A 23,187-nucleotide genomic window follows, 5' to 3' on the forward strand; every position below is an offset into this window, starting at 1 on the left:
TGAATGCACCACTAACAGCAAATTATCACTTTAACCCTATGGAAAGTCTGTGGATAGATGTAAAGAATGACTGGCACCACATGCATATGTTGGACAATAATAAGGATCAGATTATGGCAGGTGACAGGCTGACTGAATGGATAAGATGATACAGAAATTCAGGACAAAGTTTTTTGCCAGAGATCAACAACTAAAAATAATGTATGTGCTAACCAATAAATAAGGGAATGCATTATTATTAGGAGAGCAGGGAAACACAAGTATGAGCTAAGTGTGCAACATGACGAATATGAGGAAAGATCCATAGATTGGCAAAATGAGGGATGTGAAAAGATATGGAAGGCCAGAAAATGCATTATGAATTCTGAAAGTGGGCTTGGAAGCAAACAAAGCCCTGGGAAAAGATTGCAAACTTGCAAATGGAATTCTGGTCAGAGCAGGGCAGATCTATTTGCGATCGTCCAGAATGAAGTAGGAGTATGAGTAGAAGTTGTAGTTGAGAACAAAGGACTGTGGCATGGATTGGGAATATCACGAGAAGTGAAAACCCTTACAATTGTAAAGTTTATGGTTACAAACAAATCTGCAGATAAGTTGGTAACTGTGCCAAACCAAAATAGTTGAATAGCTGGAAATCAAGGGGCAAATAGCCTTTCAAACAGATAGATACACACAGAAAAGGTGCCCCCTGACAGAATATAAGACTAAAAGCAGACTAAAGGTCAGACTTTCAACAATATTTTTGTTGATCAGGATGTTACTGCAGGTTAAGTGATCTTGAAGTTTGTCTTAGCTATTTTAGCAACATGCTTCTGGAATTTAAGTTAATTGAAGTGTTAATTTCATTCCAATATATTGGGCCAGGTTCTCAAAGTTGATTTTGCTTCCAGGAAAGAAACACCAGTTTAATTGCCCAATCAGGATTCTTACCTAGTTGTGCATTCAGACTAGACCTGATACTAGTTATGACATATTGGAACTGCGTACAATGATGTAACATCATACTTTTGGGGAAATCTTGATGGCAAATAAAACATCAATAAAATTAAATCCAGAAAGAGTTCACACTCCAGTTTCTGTGCTCTTTTCTGAAGCAGCACATACCAATCTTCCAGATAGCTATTAAGTACTGCAGGATTTATTGTATTCCTGATGGAAAATTAAAAAACAGTTAAAAAATAACCTAACTGCTGAACATTAGTACCACCTAGAAGCTATAAGAGCTGGAGTAGACCATCAAACTCTTTGAGAGCCTAACCCATAACTCTAGATCATAGATCAACCTCTATTTCGGCGTTATCCACACATCTCTTGATGTCTTAAGTAACTAGAAATCTTTAGATTTCTATTTTGAACTTACTTAATGACTGAGCTTCCACAGCCTTCTGAGGTATGAAATTGTGAGTGAAGTAGTTCCACCTCATCTCAGTCATAGAGATGTACAGCATGGAAACAGACCCTTCAGTTCAACCTGTTCATACCGACCAGATATCCCAACCCAATCTCGTCCCACCTGCCAGCACCTGGCCCATATCCCTCCAAACCCTTCTTGTTCATATACCCATTCAAATGTATCTTAAATGTTGTGATTGTACCAGCCTCCATCACATCCTCTAGCAACTCATTCCATACACATACCACCCTCTGTGTGAAAAAGTTGCCCCTTAAGTCTCTCTTATATCTTTCCCCCCTCACCCTAAACCTCTAGTTCTGGTCTCTCCAACCCCAGGGAAAAGACTTTGTCTATTTATCCTATCCATACCCCTCATAATTTTGTAAACCTTTATAAGGTCACCTGTCAGCCTCTGACGCTCCAGGGAGAACAGACCCAGCCTGTTCAGCCTCTCCATATAGCTCAAACCCTCCAACCCTAGCAACATCCTTGTAAATCTTTTCTGAACCCTTTCAAGTTTCACAACATCTTTCCGATAGGAAGGAGACCAGAATTGCACGCAATATTGCAACAGTGGCCTAACCAATGTCCTGTACAGCCACAACATGACCTCCCAACTTCTGTACTCAATACTCTGACCAATAAAGGAAAGTATACCAAATGCCACCTTCGCTATCCTATCTACCTGCAATGTTTGTCTTTTTCCTGAAACTGTGCACCCTGGTTTAAACCAGGGGAAAGCTCCTTTCTGCATTTTAGTTTGAACACCCTTTAAACATTATTTGTAACTTTGACATCTCCTCTCATTCTTCTAAACCCGATAATACAGGCCAAGCCTCCTCGTAGGACCCACAGTCCCAGGAATCTGTCTAGCAAACCTGCATTGCATACATTGAGTTAGCCTTGCGAACTAACCTTAAAATCATATTAGTATGTTACCACTAATCCCATGCACTTCCATCTTTTTCACTAACCACAGTATGCGAGTTTATCAAAAGCCTACCAAAAATCCACATAAATGATGTCCACTAGTTCCCGCTTTAACAACTCTGTCAGTAACATTGAAATAACTCCTGTTGGTTTGTTCAATATTATTTCCCCTTCATAAACCCATAGTGGCTTTGTCTAGCTCAAAACTCTTTCTAAATATCCTGGAATCACATCCTTTATAACAGCTTCAGTCTAACAAGTCTGTTCTTTCCCCTTTTTTTCTTTTCTATTCTTAAACAATGCATTGATGCAGAATTAGTAAAATTTTGAAACATAATCACTAATCCAGCCGCTGTCTCTTTCGATGCTCTAGTATGAAAATCATTTGGTCCCAATAATTTCTCCTGTCTTTTTTTTTTCACTAATTTCTTTCAGTTTCACACACACTCTCGACCCTTTTTGATCTGAATTATTACATGGCAGCTTCTTATGTTTTCCTCCTGTGAAGGCAGTACAAATTATTTAGCTTGTCAGCCATTTCTGTTTCTTATTATAAAGTATCCTGTCTCTGCCCATAATAGACCTATATTTGACTTCGTTAATTTTTTTATTCATTCATTGGATGTGGGCTTTTCTGGCTGGGCCAGCACTTCTTATCCATTTCTAATCACATGGTGGCAGCAATGTACCATATACAAGTTGCATTGTAACAACACCAGGCTCCTCAGATAGCAGCTTTCAAACCCACAACCACTACCCCCTGGAAGGACCAAGGGCAGAAAGAAATATGGAAACACAACCACTTGCAAGTTCCCTTCTAAGATATTCACCATCCTGATTTGGAAATGTATCTCTGTTCCTTCAGTAATAGCATTGTGGGTGGAGCTACATCAGTTCAAGAGCAGTTCAGTCCCATCTTCTCAAGAGCAACAAGGAATGGGTAAAAGGTGCAGGCCCAACCCAACCAGTGAAGCCCACATTTCATGAATAAGTTTTTTGTAAAAATCTGTAGAAGCTTTTACAATCTATTTCATGTTTCTTGCTATTTCACAAGCTTCTTTTGATTTATTAAAAGTCTTAGTTATATTAGCAATGAGTATTTTATTTTTCAGTTAATGGTGCAGGGCTAGCTATGGCTACAATGGATATCATAAAGCTTCATGGAGGAAATCCTGCCAACTTTCTCGATGTAGGTGGTGGAGCAACAGCTCAGCAAGTAAATGAAGCCTTTAAACTTATAACCTCAAACAAAAAAGTGAGTGGTGTTGAATTATGATTTTAATTGCTCTTCCATTCCTTTAGTCATCTATGATTTGGAGGGGCCAGTGTTGGACTGGGGTGTACAAAGTTAAAAATCGCACAACACCAGGTTATAGTCCAACAGGTTTATTAAGAAGCACAAGCTTTCAAAGCATTGATTCTTCATCAGGTGGTTCGCAAGCTAGTGGTTCCACATACACCTGTTGGTGTGTAACCTGGTGTTCTGTGATTTTTAACTTTAGTCATCTAAGTTTTTTTTCATGCACTTTGCTCAGTGACTTTACACTGCCAGTACTCGTAGTTATGGATGCATGAGACTTATTTTATACATTTATTCCACTCCCTGCTGGAATCTGGAATATTACAAAGGTCAAGCTGCTTTATAACCAGTTGCAGGTTTGTTCAAGTTAAGTGCAGCAGACAGGAACATCTATGGGGTACGTTGTGAAATCTGCAACTTCAGTGTCAAAATGTTGGTGTTAGGCCAGATTACTTTGTGTGCTTTTTATACCATAAATTGGTTCATTTTTAAAGTCTATTCAGCTTTCAACTTTATTAAGTAAAAGCTGTGTGCTCTGAGCAATTAGTTTTAAATACAACCTGATCTTTCTGATTGGAAATTTCAGATTTTATTGAATTGCATGTTAAGTGCAGCTCATATATAAAGAAAGGAGGAGAGAGCACCAATGTTGCAGTTCTCTGGATTGTATAAAAATGAGTGAGAGGATGAATACATTCTTATCAGTTTTATCCATTACATAATAAGCATTCAGTACCTGAGAGCAGAAAGGTGTCAGGTTCCGTTTTCAATCTGTGTTAAGAAGAATGCAGAATCTGTCTGAGTTGGATTTCACATAACCGTCTGTAACCCATTCCCTCACATTTTAGGCAGCTACTCAAGTTTGATTTTGTAGATAACGTCAGACATCCAGCATGCAGTAGCTGTAGCTGACAAGAGATTAAATGGATATGCATCAATCGAATAGACTTTATTTTGCCTGCTATCCTGTCAGGTTGATTCTTCCAGTGATAACACCACTGGAGTAGTTATACCTCAGAGACTCTCCTTTTTGCTGCATTTGTTGCGATTGGTGTAATTGTATGCAGAGTAAAATTCCTCAATAAATATTTTTTTTAAAAGCCTCTTTGCCCCAAGGTCAGCACAGTTGCATCTGTTCTCAGTGCTGCAATATTTGTTGTTGCTGAATGATGTGGCGGTGCTGGTGTTGGACTGGGGTGGGCAAAGTTAAAAGTCACACAATAACAGGTTAGGGTCCAACAGGTTTATTCGAAAGTACAAGCTTTTGGAGCACAGCTCCTTCATTTTTTTTTTTCAGTTTTTTTTATACCAATAAAACCTTAAGTCATCTCTGAGCTATGACTTGAAAGAAATTCTGGGATTTACATAGCAATCACTCAAAACCTACATTCCTATTCTGAGTAATTGAAGACTTAACAGGTGTGTTCAATACATTGCATCAGTTGTATGACAATTTGATCTTTTACTATAAATTCTGTGTTCTATGATGCTGCCCTACTAACTACCTGATGAAGGAGCAGCACTCTGAAAGCTTGTACTTTGAAATAAACCTGTTGGACTATAATCTGGTGTTATGTGATTTTTTACTTTGTTACTGAAAGCATTGCTTTGCAAAAATTTACGTACCCTGACAAATATATACATGGAAGCCAGATGAATTTTTTCCCCATCTTTAACTGCATGCTAAAGGAATACTTCTGGTGTTATCTTTCCATATATCTTGGGATAGTGACACTAAATTTTCCTCTTTTGAGCCTTGCATATACTAATAGTGAAAGTTCAACCAACATCAAAAACAGGGTATTATCTTCTGATGAAGTCTCACTGGACCCGAAATGTTAACTTTGCTTCCTTCCCACAGATACTGCCAGATCAGCTGAGTTTCTTGAGCAATTACTTTTTTTTTGTTTCAGATCTCCCTCATCCACAGTACTTTGTTTTATTTTAAGGAATTATCCTGTTGATGTTTGTGGAATCTTGTTTTGCCAAATTAGTTGCCGGGTTTCTACATAGTGCAGCAGTGACCACAATTCAAAAAGTGCTTCACTAGGCTTTGATGTTCAGATTTTCTCAGTTATATCTCTAACCGGCAGTTATTGAAGAAAACTGCTCCATGCCTGTTTATACCACAAACTCCTCTGAAGAGATGATGTGGTACAGAAAAGGCTCTGGCCCAAAGTATTTCATGTCCTTTTTCAATCTCCCTTTGTTCCCTTTCAAAATAGAACCCCAATGTTCTTTGTAAATTTTAAATTTTGGTATGGCTGCCCACATTATGTCATATTCCTTTACTAAGAATCTGTGATTTTGACTTCCAATCCACGGCAATGATCATTTTATACCCGGATCTCAAATTCAGATCAGACGTTTTCATCATAACGTAATGAATAGGCGTAGGCTACTTGGGTGATTGAACCCGTTCTGCCATTCCAGTGCAATCGTGGCTAATTTTCTGCTTCAATACCACTTTCCAGCATTATCCCTTAATAGTTTTCATATGTAGAAATCTATCAATTTCAATGATGAGCATAATCACCATCTGAGTCTCCACAATCCTCTGGAGCAGAAAATCCCAAAGATTCGCCACTGAGTCAAGAAATTCCTCCTTATTTCAGTCTTAAAATGGTGTACCCTTTACACTGAGACTGTCTCCTGTTTCCCAGTAAGGCAGATATCCTTCCAACATCCACCCTTTTGATCCCTGAAAGATGTTTTTTATGCTTGAATGCAATCATTTCTTGTTCTAAGCTTCAGGACACCGGAATTATACATTACAAAATTTAGTTGAAATCTACACTAGCCCCACTTTCCAGCACTTGGCCCATAGTTATGATATTTCAAGTGCTCATCCAAGTACATTTTAAAGGCTGTGAGGTTTCCTGCTCTTAGGTATAAAATAACTGCAGATGTTGGGATCCAAGATAGACAAGCAGGAGGCTAGAAGAACCCAGCAAACCGTGCAGCATCAGGAGGTGGAGACGTCAGTGTTTCAGATATAACCCCACTTCAGTGCATTCTAGATCCTACCATCCTTTGTGTGCAAGAAGATCCTCGAATACCCCCTAAACTCCTGCGATCCAACTTTAAAGTGCGTCCCTTTGTTATTGATCCTTCAACTAAAGGTAACCTCTTATCCACCCAGTCCACGCCCCTCATAATCCTACATATCTCTGTCAATTCCCTTCTCTGCTCCAAAGAAAAGAACCTGTGCTTATCCAGCATATCTTTATAGCTAAACTACTCTATCTGAGGCAACATCCTAATGCATCTCCTTTGCAACACCTGCAGTGCAAACACATCTTCCTCTAATGTGGTGACCAGGGCTACATACAGTACTCCAGCTGTGGCTTAATCAAAGTTCTGTACGTCTGCAATTTAAGCTTCCTGCTTGAATAATCTATGATGAAGGCAAATGTCTCACTCGTTGCTTTAACTACTCAACTTACCTGTCTGCCACTTTCAGGGATTTGTGGGCAAGTATCCCAAGAACTCTCTGTTCTTCTGAGCTTCTTAGTGTCTTATCATTGATTGAGTTCTCCCTTGTCTTGTCACTTCTTCCAAAGTGAATCACCTCCGATTTATCAGGGTTAAATTTCATCTGACCAAACTGTTTCTAGCTTCCTGTAGCCTAATATCTTTTTCCTCCCTGTCAACCTCCCAGCCCATCTTTGCATCATCTACAAACTTATCATGCTCTCCTACCTTTTCAACTACATTGTTTATATTTATCGCAAACAGTACGGGACCAGCACTGATCTCTGCAGTATACTGTACACTGTCCTCCAGTCTTGCAAACTGCCTTTTACCACTACCCTCTGGCTGCAGCCACTGAACCAATCTTGGATGCAATTTGCCAGGTTATCCTGGATTCCAACTGATTTTATCATATGTGACCTTGTCAGAGGCTTCGCTGAAATCCATATAAATGGCCATAACTGCACTACCTTGTTGACATGTGTGGTCATCTCAAAAAATTCAATCAGATTTGTTAGGCATGGCCTCAGTCAAAGCCAAGCTGATTAACTGTGATCAAACCTTGCTTCACTAAATGGAGATTACTTCTCTCATTCAGGATTTTCTCCAATAGTTTCCCTAGCGCTGATTTGACACTCGCTGTCTGGAATTGTCTGGTTTATCCCTGCTATCTTTCTTGAAAGGTTGAACCACATTAGCTGTCCTGCAGTCCTCTGCCATCTCTTCTGTGGCCAGAGAGGAATTAAAAATATGGATCAGAGCCCTGGTGATATCATCTGTCGCTCCCCACAGCAGCCTGGCTTACAGTTGATGTGGACCTGGAGATTTGTCCACAATTAAGCCAAAGTCTCAATACCTCCTCACTTTTTGATATTAGTCTTCTCAAGAACCTCACAGTCCATCTTCCTGATTCCTCTATCTTAATCCTCCTCCTCCTGAGTAAAGACCGATGTCAAATACTTGTTTAACACTTTACCAGTGTCCCTTGGCTCTACACCCAGATTACCCCGTTGGTCCTAATGGGCCTGACTCTTTCTCTGGTTACTTCCTTCTCCTTGATATATGTGTAGAATATTTTGCAATGATCCCTAATCTTGCCTGCCAGTGCTCTTTCATGCCCCTCTTTGCTCTCCTCATTGCTTTCTGAAGCAATGTAGCCTCCCTCCACCCCCCCCAAACCTGGACATTCCACTGCATCATAGCCTCCATTGATTTGCTCACATCTTTTCCTTTTTTATACAGTTCTGAATGTTCCTAGACACCTAGCGTTCTCTGGTCTTGTTGCTCCTCTATTTCACCCTGAAGGGGACATGTTGGACCTGTGCTCGCTGCAGTTCCTCATTGAACACATGTGGATGCACCTACAAGAACCTAATTCTGGGGAGCTTTGCTGGACGGTTGTTCGAGGTGGCATTGGGAGGGCATTTTAGTGATAGTGCCCACAACACCATACTTTTTATGTTTTTTATGAAAAAGGAAAATGATGGTCTGCCAAAAAGGGTTTTGGATTGAGCGGTTAGGCAGACTTTGTTAAAATAAGGCAGGATCTGGCCAAAGTAGACTGGGAATAGCTACTTGAGGGGAAATCTTAAAGGTTATAACTTGAGGATAAGGCATAGCAGATTTAAATCAGAGGTGAGGATTTATAAATCTCAAAAGGTCCTGAATCTATCAACTTCACTACACCAGAGTTGATGTGGGGAAACTGAGTAAATTGAAGGAGGACATAGACAGATCTTTAACCAATAATAATTTTAAGGTTTATGGAGCGAGACAGTAAAGTGGAGTTGAGGTGAGCTGAGATCAGACATGATTTTATTGAATAGCTGTGCAGGCTGAAGGGACTGAATTGCTGCCTCCTGCTCCTAATTCTTATGTTTTGTGGAAAGCAAAACAGGAGCACCTTGTCATGAAGTACACTGAAATTAGCTTGTATCATTTTGAGGTACACATGTAATATACTTGTATTTTCTTTAGATGTAGATTATATTCAATGCAGCCGGACTGTTTTAAGCTGCAACTCTCCTAAAAGTCTTAGCACCTGCTGATCTTCAGGCATTTGGAAGTACGTAGAGAAGACTAGCATTAATTTTTCCTCACCAAACAGCCATTGAACTGACTGTTTCTCGACTGTGTTTACTGTTGGATTTTGTGCCCTGCAAAAAGACAGGCTGTATTAGCATAGCTCTAACTTAGCAGCAGACTCTAAAACAAAATCACTGTGTAATGCTGTTTCGTTGTAAGACACTATTTCACTTCGCTTACTGATCATATACTGGACATGAGGTTCTCGGTGTGAATGCTCATTCATTGAAGTTCCTTATCCTCTTTTTTTTCAAAGAAATCATTCTACATCCTCCTCAAAAAAGTGAAAACAGAAAAGTCAATTAACTACTATTGTAATGCAGTATTTCGTGTTTATTGTTTATCTTGAGATATTTTTGATGGATTTTGCTTTTAGGAATCTATTTTATCTGGGTTATCAGTTAATTGTAGATAGGTTAAATCTATTGCAAAAATTTTAGTTGAAGCACATTTTCGTAGCACTGACTCTGATTCTAATCCTTTAATCTTTCCATTATCTGCAGATTTTCTATTAAAATGTTTGAATCTTTATATTCTTTATTTTTTTACATAAAAAGCAATGTCCTAAATATATTTGAATAATGTGCTAGGATAGGTCTGCTTTGCTGAGCCATCAAATACAATAATTCAATATTTGTATGGTGCATAGGACTGAGGGAACAGATGGAACTGGATTTTCAAAAATGGAAAAGTAGTATCAGGCAAACAAACCAGATTTTCTTTTTAAAAGGAATTAATCATAAATGGAATAATCTATTAAACAACTGATTTCCATTCCATGTCCTGATAATATATTAGCAAGATATGGGCAGAATTAAAAGGTAGACATCTATTTATGTAACATTTTTTTTACTCCTAAACATACATTTTGAAACGCAGGCTGTACATTTTGATAATATCATGATATTCAATACTGTATCAAGGTTAAAATTAGTAAGATGCCCACACTCCAAATATCTTGTCAGAAATCCAGGTCAGAATCTGGCAGGGGGATGGGGACAGGGACACACCATATCTATGAAACAGGGATGCATCATGCAACAGCAAAGCAAGCAAGTCACAGTGAGTTTAGCTATGTTGAGTGTCAAAAGATTATGGCAAGGCTGGGTGGTGTTTACTTTAATGCAAGGAGTGTAATAGGTAAAACAGATGAGTTAATGGTATGGATTGACACATTATAATGTTGCCATCACAGATATGTGGTTGAGGGAAGAGCTGGACTGGTAATTCAACATTCTTGGGTACAGAATTTTTAGGCAAGACCAAAGAGTAAAAAGGGTGGTGGTGTAGCACTCGTTATGAAGGAATCAATTACTGCAGTAAGGATAGATATCTTGGAAAGGTTCTCAAATGAGGCTTTAAGATTAAACTTAGGACTGTTAAGGGGGCACCTACTTTATAGGCTCCCAAAAGGTCAGCGGGAAATAGAAGAGAAAATATGTAGACAGTTCACAGAAAGGTGTAAGAGTAAATTGTATTAGGGAATTTCAACTTTCCCAACATAAATTGGGATTGTCATATTGGTTAAGGGTTTAGAGGGGGTGGATTCCTTGAAATGTATCCAGGGCAGTTTTTTGTATCAATATGCAGAAGGACCAACAAGGGATGCCACAGTGCTGGATCTGATTCTGGGAATAGAAGCTGGACAAATGTTTGATCTGGCAGTGGGAGAACATTTAGGCAATAGGACCACAACACATTACAGTTCAAATTTGTTCTGGACAAAGAAAAAGATGGCCTGCAAAATTGGATTCGGGCAAGGACGATTTTATTGAAATAAAGCAGGAATTGGTCATGGTAGAGTGGGAACAGTTCCTTGTGGATAAGATGACAGTGGAGGAATGGGGAACATTCAGAAAGGAGATTGGGAGAATACAGCTCCAACATGTACCTTTTAGAGGGAAATGTAGGACCAATATGTTCAGAGTATACTGGATGTCTAGGACAATTCAGGACTGGATAAAGAGGAAAGTTAGGACTTTTTGCAAGACCAAAGGGAGCAATTCAACTGTGTCCCTGGAGGAGTACAGGAAACGCAAGAGGGAACTTAAGGAAACAATATGAAAACCATGAAAAAGGACTTGTGACCAGAATTAGGGAGAATCCAAAGACATTTTCTAAATGCATTAGAGGGAAGAGGTTAATCAAGAAAATAGTAGGGCCCATTGAGGAGGAAGGGGAAAACCATTGTGTAATGCTGCAGGATATTGGAAGGGTGTTGAATGAATACTTCTTTTTCCCCTTCACTCTGAAAGAGGAGAACACAGGTACAGAATTCAGAAGCGGGACTTTGAGGAATTTGAACAGTATGGGGAGGTATTGAATGCTGTCTTGGGCTTAAAATCAAATGCCCTGGTCTGAATGAATTAAATCTCTGGTAGCTGTGGGAAGCAAGGCAAGAAATTGCAGGGACTCTGACATGAATTTTTAATTCCTCATGGGTCACAGAAAGTGCCAGAGGCCTGCAGGATGGCCAACATGGTTTCACTTTTTAAGAAGGGTGAGAGAAATGAATAGGAAATTATAGACCGTTGAGTCTGTCATTAGTGGTGGGGCAGCTATTGAAGAAAGTTGTGAAACAGTGAATTATTATCCACTTGGAAAGGCATGGGCTAATTAAGGATCGTGAGCATGGCTTTATCAGAGGGAGGCCATACCTAACAAATTTGTTAGATTTTTTTGAAAATGCGATCAGGTGTGTGGATGAGGGCAGTTCAGTTGATGCAGTTTATGGATTTTAGCAAAGCTTTTGACAAAGTCCCACATGAGAGACTGACTGAGAAGGTGAAAGCACATGGAATTTAGGGAAGTTTGGCAAGATGGGTCAGATATTGGCTGAGTAGTAGGACACAGGGTAGTGGTGAAGGCTGTTTTAGTAACTGGAGGCTGATACCTTGTGATGCACCATGAGGATTAGTAGTGGAACCCTTACTACTTGTATACATATGCGATATAAATGAAAATGTAGCGGGAATGTTAAGTAAATTTGCAGGTGACTCTAAGATTGATAGAATGGTTAATCATGAAGACGATGCTTGTAGGTTGCAGGAAGACATCGATGGTTTGGTCCGATGGGCAGACCAGATATCGATGGTCTGGCAGATGTTATTTAACTCTGATAAGTGCAAGGTGATATACTTTGGAAGAAGAAATAAGATGAGGGAGTATTTAATGAACGACAGGACACTGGATAGCTTGGAGGAACAGAGGCATCTCAGAATTATTATTCACAGATCCCTGAAGTCATTAGAGCATATGAAGAGAATACTTAAGGCTGCAAATAGGACAATTGCTTTCATTAGTTGTAGCATAAAATATAAGAGCAAGGAGATAACGTACAGAGTGTTGGTCAGACCATAATTGGAGTATTGTTGCAGTTCTGGTCACCTCATTACAGAAAGGATGTGATAGGAGTAGACTGCATACAGAAGAGGTTCACCAGGATGTTGCCTGTGATGAAGAAATTGAGTTATCAGGTGAGATTACATAGGTTTGAATTGTTTTCTTTAGAGCAGAGGAGTCTGAGGGTGGACATGATTGGGGTGTATCAGATTGAGGGGTATGGACAGGGTGAATAGAAAGCAGCTGTTCCCCTTGGTTGAGGGATCGATTAGGAAAGGCGTAATTTTAGGGTAGGGGGCAGGAGATTTGGGAAAACAACTTTTTCACTTAGCAGGTGGTGGGAATCTGGAATGCACTGCCTGGGAAGATAGTGGAGGCTACAAACCTTATAACCTTTTTTTAAAAAAAAAATTGTTTGGATGAATACTTCAAATATCAAATATCATAACATTCAAGGATATGGGGTAAGTGCAAGAAATTGGGATTTGCTCATATTTAGTAGTAGTTATACTGGTGTAAACTTGTTTGGCTGAAGGATCTCTTCTGCGCTGTATGATTACCTTTTGGCTATTATTGTAAACTGCTCTATATTAATAATGTATTTGTGAAAGCTTTTTGTCACCTTGCTGCTGTGACTATCATATTTTGCCACATTTTCAGAAAGAAATCTGTTCTTGCAGGTAAAGCATTTTTTAATAAGTGGCCATTGCTGGTGCTGTGAGGTTTCCTTTTTCCATAATGCTGGCAACATCTTTGACTATCTGCTGTCTGTTCTAATCTCTGAAGTGGCTTCTCATGCATGTCTTTGGTGGTTTTGTACTTTAGGAGCTAAATAGATTCTGCTGATCTCCTGCAAGAAGATGACCTTTTAGGATCAATCTGTGTTGCTTTCAGTTTTCTGCTTCACTCACTATCTGAAGGGTTTCTGTAGAGTCAGTTCTCCTTTTGACAAATAAATTTGACAAATCTCATGAACAATTCCAGTAACAATTCTATCTTTTAAGAATTCTGACTTTAAATCTCCAAACTCATATATTTTTCCACTAATCTTAGAGATTGTAAATGAAATCAACCTTGGATTACTCTGGATGCTAAATACTTCTATTAAATCTTACTTTTTCAAGAATTTTATTTATTCTTACATTATTTTGCAAAGGCTTGCAGAGCTTCATCAAAATTAACTGTTTTTACTTGTGATTCTAACTTAATATAAAATTTGGAAGCAATTCTATATCTTGAGAGTTGTTTTCTCCAGGATGCTCCATTCTATGTTCTATTTGGCCTATTTCTAAAACTAAATCTTCTTGGTATTATTATTTCTGCTGCGATGTCTTCCAAATATTTATTTATTTTCTTTTTGAAGGCTGTTAATTCTGCCATGTATCAATGCTGTTAGAGTGTACTTCTGTACTGAAGCTTTGCTCGTGCTTTTGCAATCAAAATGGATTCCTGTGCATGTAAAGTGGATGATTCTCACTTTTTATTTTGTGGCTTCTCCAGATGAATCCCTCTAATCACAGCCTTAATAAACCCGTCCTGGTTCCTTATTGCTTTACTGTGTGAATCCTGCTGCCTGCAACTTCATTAAATGATTCGTATTCTCTTAACAGATTTACAAATGAGTCCTGATCTTTGTAGCTTTATAGGTTCTTTTAGTGGCTTTCCCCAGACAATGCTCACTATTTGAGGCATTATTTATAATTCCTATTGTTTTGTGCTTTTTTTTCCCTGGGTGAAGTCTGCTATGTGCGGTTTCAATAAAAGCTTCCTATCTTTAATTGATTGTAACCTTTTCTGCAGCTTCAATAGTCAAATATTTGAAGCAGATGGAAATTCTCAGCAGTAAGGGAGATGATCAGGTTTCCCTTGTGCACTGTTTTTAAAGAGTTCAACACATCTAACATCTCAATATTTTGTGCTTAATACTAATACAAATGGTACTGTGGGAATAAACATTTTGAGAAAACACATTTACACTTCAATGGACTGAGTCAAGTTAGACATATTTTTGATCCCAACTTAGTGAAAATATTTAACCACTCATTCAGGGTGGTCTTCTCACACTATTAGTTAGATTTGATGATTTGTGCCTCATTTTGAACATTAATATTACATTTTTTTTTCCTTTCGCGGTGTTTAAAATGTAAATTATGTTTCCTTGAAATTGAAGCAGTATGTGTTTGCAAACAAACAGATTGCTGGATACCTTTAAAATAATGAAGGGATTTGATTGATTGGACATAGAAATAATGTTTCCATTTTTTGCACGCAAAATTAGGACCCATAAATAAAGGTGGTCAGTAACAAATTCAATAAGGAATTTGGGAGAAACATGCTTATCCAAAGAGTGGTTAAAGTATGAAATTTGTTACCACAAGGAGTCATTGACATGAGTAGCACAGATGAGTTTGGGGGGATGCTAGGTAAACACTGAGAGCAATGGAAATAGAAAGAAATTATTACAGTTAGATGAAAGTGAATGAGACACTGCTACATGATGCACAGATCATTTGGGCAGGATGGCTATTTCTGTGTAATGCATTCAGTGTAAAATTGTGAAATTCAGTTCTAGGCTGTGAAGGGCAAATGTTGACTGTTTGCTCCAAAACATTAAAATTTTGTTCTGTTTTGAATGGCACAAATGAGCCAAACATGAACCAATAACACAATGAGCCAAATTTTTGATTTTGCTCTGGGTTTACATTTGGCATCGTGGATTGCCCTGCTCGTTATAGAAACTATTCTGTATTTATTTATGTTCATCTTACTTAAAATGAAAATTAGTCCCTACAATGAATATTCTATAAATCTGACTTTAAAATAAAATATACTGCAAACACTCTGGTCAAGCAGCGGAGCTTAAATATCACAGAAAATGACATGATTTATTTACACAATGTGGACAAGATGAATACAGCAATTACAGCTTGAAATTTAGTAAATTAGAATTGAATAATCTCAAACAGATCATCCTCACTTCTATTTTCACCTGTTTTATAGAGGTAGCTGTACAATTTTGTGCTCCCAGTAAGAGATTTTGCCCTCTTCGAGAGTAAGTGTCCTTACTTCTAATATGCTATATACAAGAAGACAAGCCTTGGTGCTGGAAGGTGTTGCCAATTCATGCTGTGTAATTGATCTTACTAAGAAAAGTAGATGATAACGTAGTTTTGATTGAATAATAGTGTTTTGCTGTTTTCCGAAGACAGTTATATTGTTACTTTAAAAGGGACCCTTTTTTTTTCTAGGTACTTGCTGTTCTAGTAAATATATTTGGTGGCATCATGCGTTGTGATGTAATTGCTAAAGGTATTATTCTGGCTGTGGAGAACTTGGATTTGAAGATTCCAATAGTTGTGAGATTGCAAGGTGAGCATGGTGGCTTCCATCAGTTGAACTATGGAAAGGCTTTCCACTTAACCTCTCTCTAACTAGGAGAGCTGCACTGCACTGATGCATCATGACTGACTACCATTAGAAGTTCATATAGTAAATGCACTCCCAGTATGTTTAATTTTAATAATTTTTCCCCACTCTGTGTCCCTCAGCCTTAATTATTGCTGGATGTTGCAGGTGGTAGTTCCTTTGCAGTTCGTAATTGCTGTTTAGTGGAGTGCTATTATCAACAGCAACTATTTGTGTTTATATAGTGCCTATAGGATAATGAAGCATCCATTTCAAAGTGCTTCACTGGAGCAATATAAAGCAAAATTACTGGATGAGACAGGCACAGATAACATGGCAGATGGCTAAAAGCTTTTTCAAAGAAGTAAACTTTTGAAATTCATTCTCAACATAAGCATCAATGACATTTATTACCCATCACTAACTGCTCCTGAGGAAATAGGGGCAAGCTATATTGCAGCCTTTGTAGGTACACCCACAGTGCTGGTCATTTTTAGAATTTTGACTCATTCACAGAGAAGGGCTGGTGATTCTCAGTTTCATGTCAGAATAGTATGTGACTTAGAGGGGGACTTAAAGATAGCCTCTACCACTCTTGCTCTTCACAGTGGTAGACATTGCTTTTTTGAAAGATGTTATTGCAGGAGCCTGGGAGAGTTGCTGCAATTCATCTTGTAGGTAGAAACATTCTATGATCACATCACAGGTGCAGTCCTTTGGCTTGTCTTTGTCTTTTCTTTGCAAGAGCAACTTGGCTATTACCACTTTCCTATTTTTTTTTCCCTTTTAAAAACCATTGAACTTGGCTTCTGCACACCCTGAAGCTGAGGTTGCCACATTTTGCATCATTTCCACCAGCCTTTTGAAGTCACCACACAATTGGTTCCCACGTTTTGTCATTTGCGTATTTTGAAATTGTGCATATAAAAATCAAGTTATTTAAGATCAATTAAGAAAAGCAGTGGTCTAATACTGGGGATCACCTGTATGTACCACTTTCCTCTCCAAGAACCACCTGTTTACCACCACTCCCTTTTCTCCTGTATCCAGTCCATTTTATATCTCTGCTGCCAATGTCATTTTTATTGCAGTGGTTTTAAATTGACTAAAAAGCCTGGTATGTGGCACTTTATCAAGTATCTTTGGGAAATCCATGCACAACCATATCCGCTGTATTGTGCCCATCAACTCTTTCAATGATATCATCAAAAAATCACAATCTAATTAGACGTGGTGTTGCACCTAGTGCTGTGCACCAGTGGTGAAGGCATTGAACATTTAAAGTGGTTGATGGGTGTCAGTCAAGCAGGCTGTTTTGTCTTGGGTCATTATGTTAATTTCTCCAAAAACACACTGAGGTGAACGTAAAATATTTCACCTGAGCAGAAGCACAGAGTTTGTGTATTATATTTTTAATTTCTGTGAGACATTTTCTGCTTTCCAAGAATCCTTTTCAATCAATAATTTTGAATTTTGGAAGTTTACTGCTTTTCCCCCTTTTATTCATTCTTTAATTTTGCCCATTAGTTTTATTGTTATTTCTGCATAATCTCAAATGATAGTTTTACTGCCTTCTGTAGGTTTGAACTTATTCCTCCTCCCCTCACAAATCAAAAAAATTCATTTTCTAATAACGCTACATTTGCTCAACTCACCCACTTTCTCCTGCAAAAGATTTACTGTCTCATCTTAAGCTGCAGTTTTTGACTGCAGCCCAACTACATTATGTCCGAATGACAATTCCGTTTTTCATGTATGAGGTTGCAACATGTCAACAAAGTCAGCAACTAGTTGACTAATAGCTCTCTCAAAAAAATCACTTCTTACTTAGCGCTGGGTTTTACAAGAAAATTTCCCAAATTGCTCATCTGTCTTGGAAAAAGGCCTCGATTACCATCCCCTTTGTTCCACCTTGTGGGGAGGTGGGATGAAGCTGGGTATTTTGACTCCAAAATACAACATTGGCAATCATGCAGGGGACACAGTGTTGAGGTCGGCTGGTTAACATTTTGAATCCAATATGACTGTTATTTATTTTTAGATCTCTAGCAGCTATTTTTTATTTTACTGGAAGTATGTTGTACAGTTTTAAGACCTCAAGCTCTCACCTCCTATATGCCCCAGGCCAGTTCTTCAGCTTATGCCTCCCCACATGATTCCAGTGGCCCTAATTGCTCACCACCTCTGGATGCCTCTGTGCATCCCCGCATGGACCCTATACCCCAAAGCAACCATTATGCCATTTGCCTATGCACCCCCTCCCTCCCCACCCCATGATCCCATATTGCCCATATGTAAATTCATACCTTCCAAATATCCCCAGACTTTCTAATTTCCACCTCCCACAATGCTAACTAACTTAATCTTCATGAATGATAGACCTAGAGCTTTTGAAGAGATAAAACAAAACAAAGTTTTAACTATTTAATACAGGTTGCACTACACAGACTTGATTTTAAGAACATCCTATATGAGCCCATTCATAGCTTTTAATTTCCCATAGAGGCTGATTCGTATGTGGAATGAATTGGCAGAGGATGTGATAGCAGCAGGTACAAATACAACACTTAAATGACGTCTGCACAAGTACATGAATGGGAAAGGTTTAAAAGGATATGGGCCAAATGCAAGCAAGTGGGACTCGTTTAGTTTGGGAAACTTGGCATGGATGAGTTGGACTGAAGGGTCTTTTTCCGTGCTGCATGACTCTATGACTGTATGATGGAGTGTTTAGTTTCTTGGAAAAGCAAGCAGTTCCCCACATAACCCAATCAAAGATGGCTAATCCTTCAATAGGCCTCTATAATCTATTGAAAGCTGTATCATTGCAAACTAAACTCCCGATGAGTCAGCCAACAATTTACAAAACACCCATGAGGAAATGTCAACAGGTAACTATTGAAATTGCTCAACCAGATGCTACACCACTTGATGTTAGTTAAGGCAGTGTACCAGATGTTTTTATAACTTGAGGTGTAGCTAGGGTATTTTAAAAGCCTCAGATCATGGACAATTAAACAGATCTTATCCACCCTTCTAAAGCATTTACATCTATTCCCATGCTGCATCCAAAATATAGTCTGTTTTAACGCAGTACTTAGTGGTTCTGCTGAGTTCCGCTTTCCCTCCTGTGTGAATTAGACCCTTTACCCCTACTGCAGAAAAACAGGATCTGTCAGGAATGGTATGACTTCCCTGACCAGATCTCTACCATTTTAAAAAGTTTGCAGATCTGAAAGTCAAGCCATTCATGTCTATGTATGGGCATTTCCAGCATACATTACAATGATCAGTATCGAGAGCTCTGAATCACCTGATCTTCCCACGTTGCTGGTCTGCCTGATAACTGGATCAATGTCTTCCTACTTATGACTGCAGCCACTGCCTTTAGATGTCACCTCTTGTATCAGCAAGCTATGGCTTTGTCCCATTTTGGAAGCTCATGAGCACAAAGTTTAGGATGGTGCTTTAATCGGTGAGTGCTTCGCATGTAATGTCAAACCAATGCCAGGTTGCTTTCCCATGGATATATAAAAAAAATCACATGGCAGCATTTCAAGAAAGAGCACACAAACTCCATGAGGTACCTTGATTGTTATTGACTCATTAGCAAACTTAATTAAAATCAGATTATCTGGTCCTTAGCAGCAGCTTGCGGTTTACAAATTGGCTGCTGTGTTCTCTCCATTACAACAGTGATCATAGCTCAAAATGCTTTGGCTATTAAGTACTTTGGGAGCCAGTGAAAAGCATAATATAATTGCATGTGTTGTTTTTTTTCTTGGAGGGAGCTCAGATGAGTTTGCTGAATTCTCTGTGTCTGTTGTTTTACACCCACAGGTTCAAAAGTTGATGATGCTAAAGCACTGATTGCTGCCAGTAGTCTCAAGATCCTGGGTTGTGATGACTTGGATGAAGCTGCGAAAATGGTAAGCAAGAGGTTGCTTGGAAAGCTTGCATACCACACTCAGAAATTAGTGAAATGTATCCATTTTGGCGATAGTTTCGTTCTTGTGCAATGAAAAAAATCATGCAGTAGCTGTGCCATTTAAACTAATGGGGCTGGAATCACCTTCGAGCCAACGCAGGAAATGAAAGTTCACATTCTACAAATAACAGTGTAAAGTCTTCAATCATGTTAAACCTAATTCGCATTGAAGAAACATGCATTATAGCAGAACCGACTGTACCTAAGCAATGTAAAGCTTGCCAGTAATAGATATTTCTAATCAATGTGCGTTGGATTCTTCAATAACATGTTTAGCTTATTGTTATAGTAGATAAACATTTGCTGTATCTGGTAAAACTACCTGCTGGAGGCAAACTCTCACCGATTTCCAAGTGAGAATTGTTCTTTCGATTCAAGTAATTTTGCCACTGTGCTTTTGCCTTACTCATTAGATGCTCATACTCTTTTTTTTTTATTTGCTTCCAGGTTGTAAAACTTTCAGAAATTGTGTCATTGGCAAAGGAGGCTCAGGTGGATGTCAATTTCCAGCTGCCGATTTAAGACCTGCTTTGAAGAAATGATTTTGTTGGATATTCACAGTTGTGATATACTCTTAAAATGGTTTTTTGTCCGTTTTCTTTTTTTTTTTGAAGAGACACTGTTGCTCATGTTACAATACTGCACAAAATGTAATGTTGACCGGTTAGCATGGCGTTCATAGATATATTGTTAAATGTTGCTTCTCCAAATATCGAGGAAAAGGCAGGGTTTGGATGTAATCCAGCTTTTTTTTAAATTATTACCTATCAATTATTTAATGTTTGAATGTATGTTGAGTGGCTGTTCAAATCCTCTTGAGCACTGATGTATTCAGTTAGTAGATCCTGCAGCATATTGTATGACGAGTGATTAATTTCAATTTGTCAGATAATTTTTGTAACCTGGCTTTCAACAAAGAACTTTGTACTTTTCAGTTTGTTACACCATTAAGTACGTCTGTGCTTTCATTTGAAAAGCACTGGATGTTTTATGGGAATGCATTTTACAGACCAGTTGCTAACTCATTAATTACTTTATTGGAATGGTCAATCCTCTAACCTTTGCACATTCCTCCACTGTAACATGTTTCAATAGCAATTCGTAAAAAGCATAACCAAGACACTCCATTTCCATAAAGCAATTAATGCAAACTTGTGAAATAATAAATAAGTTAATCATATTGATAGAAGGGATCACAGTCCTTTCTACAACAAAGGTTTTTGTTCAGAAGTGTTTGCTGCTATATTTTATTTGACACGGTAAACCACAAATCAAAAATTAGCTCAATTAAAAGAAACACGCACATTAAATTCTACCCTTGTGTATGTTGCAAGGTGATTCTGTAATATGTTTAAGCCTCATAGGCTGTAGTTGAAACATTTAAATATGTATATTGAAAATCTTGTTGTAGTCAGTAATAAAGTATACTTCAAGTGAGAACTTGCTTGGAAAGTGGACTTTTTGATTTGCATTATTACTAACTTATTCAGACTGGAAATGTACAAAAAAATTAATGTATATTAATGTGGTGAAAGAAAAAAATCACACATAAACAATTTATTGGAGTTCTTTGAGGAAGTAGCATAAACTAGATAAAGGGAAACCAGTGATTGTACTTGCATTTCCAGAAGGCATCTGATAAGGTGCCATATGAAGAGTTATTGTGGAAAATAAAAGCTCATGGTATAGAGACTAACATATTGGTATGGATAGAAGATTGCCTAACAGGAAACTAGAGAATAGACAAAAACATGTCACTTTTCCAATTAGCAACATATGGTGTGTCACCTTGATTAATGCTGGTATCTCAACGTTTTATACATTGTATAAAATGATTTGCATGAAAGGACTGAAGGTTAGTTTTTAACTTTCCTGATGAGACAAAGGCAGGCAGAAAAGCTTTGAAGAGGACATAAGGAACCTATCAAGGGATATAGAAATGATAACAGAATAATGTGGGAAAATGTGAAATTGTCCGCTTTGAAAGGAAGGATAAAAAGAAGCTCATTATCTGAATAGTGAGTGAATCCAAAGTTCTGAGGTGTACTGATTGTCCTACTTCATGAAGCAAAACATGCATCGGCAGCAAGTGTTGACCACATTCTCTTCGTCTTTGCATGGGTTTCCTCTGGGTGCTCTGATTTCCTCCTGCAGACCAAAGATGTGCAAGTTAGGTGGATTGGCCATGCTAAATTGCCCATAGTGTCCATCGATAGTCATGGGAAATGCAGGGTTGCATTTATAGGGTGGGAGGGGCGCAGATTTGGGTGGGATGCTCTTTAGTGGCTCAGTATGGATTTGATGGGCCAAATGGCCTGCTTCCACACTGTAGTGGTTCTGTGATTCTACATAAGGGTAAGTTCACAACTAATGGATCTAACCCTGCAATTCTGCCACATCCAGTCGTGAACATTAGGTCAGTACAGCATTTTATTAGGAAAGCTAATTGCTAATGTTTACAGTGAGAGAAGTTAGTACAAAAATATGGAGGTTATGCTTCAATTGTACAGTGCATTAGTTCTGGAGTACTGTGTATCGTATTGGCCTGTTCATTTAAGGGAGGATGTCACATCGGAGTAGTTCAGAGACGATTTATTAGAGTAACACCTGGCTTGTCTTTTGAGGGCTAAGTTATACTTTCTGAAACTTAGATGGGTAAGAGGTGACTTTATTAGAGCAGAAGATCCTGAGGGGTCTTAACGGGGTGGATGTGAGAAAGTTCATAGAATCCCTACAGTACAGAGAGGGCTATTTGGCCCATTGAGTCTGCATTGATCTTCTGAAGAGCACGGGATGAAAAAATATCAATGTTCGATAATGTGGAATAGTCAGATTTTATTGAATGAGGACCAGTTTTGTGTAGCCTACTCCTCGTGTGTGTGTGTGTCTGTAACCATTCCTACCTCCTACGTTTCATCTGAAGCTCTACTGTGTGTATCCCATCCTATATCAAGATGTGGTCATTTATCACTGCCTTCTCCAATGATTCGTACTTGTTCTCACTCACCCAACCCCTCAAATGTAAAACTTGCATCCTTGACTTTCAATATTTCCATGGCGTTGCCCTTTCCCATCTCAATACATCTTTCTGTTGACAGTTTCAAACTTTGATTAATATAAAATTTCTAAAATGTTATACTGTATGAGAGCAATTTTAGTTCGGGAATTTTATCACGTTATACATGTCATACCAATGCAAATTGTTAAACAATGCTGTTGGATCTTTCATGTTTATTCAAGGTGAGAGAAAGGATTCAAATTCTTTAAATT

General features: G+C 38.4%; 1 protein-coding gene across 2 annotated transcripts in view; it reads left to right on the plus strand.

Moving 5' to 3' along the window:
• Nucleotides 1-21,357, plus strand: part of LOC140486029 (succinate--CoA ligase [ADP-forming] subunit beta, mitochondrial) — an 87,083-nt gene extending 65,726 nt beyond the window's left edge. For both annotated transcript variants that reach the window (XM_072584577.1, XM_072584578.1), the window contains exons 8-11: nucleotides 3,436-3,578; nucleotides 15,773-15,893; nucleotides 19,770-19,858; nucleotides 20,365-21,357. In XM_072584577.1, the coding sequence (XP_072440678.1) occupies nucleotides 3,436-3,578; nucleotides 15,773-15,893; nucleotides 19,770-19,858; nucleotides 20,365-20,439 (428 nt within the window). In that variant the 3' untranslated portion in view covers nucleotides 20,440-21,357. The remainder of the gene's footprint in view (nucleotides 1-3,435; nucleotides 3,579-15,772; nucleotides 15,894-19,769; nucleotides 19,859-20,364) is intronic.
• Nucleotides 21,358-23,187: the final 1,830 nt, after the last annotated feature.

Source organism: Chiloscyllium punctatum, chromosome 15, assembly GCF_047496795.1.
Source record: "Chiloscyllium punctatum isolate Juve2018m chromosome 15, sChiPun1.3, whole genome shotgun sequence".
NCBI lineage: Eukaryota > Metazoa > Chordata > Chondrichthyes > Orectolobiformes > Hemiscylliidae > Chiloscyllium > Chiloscyllium punctatum.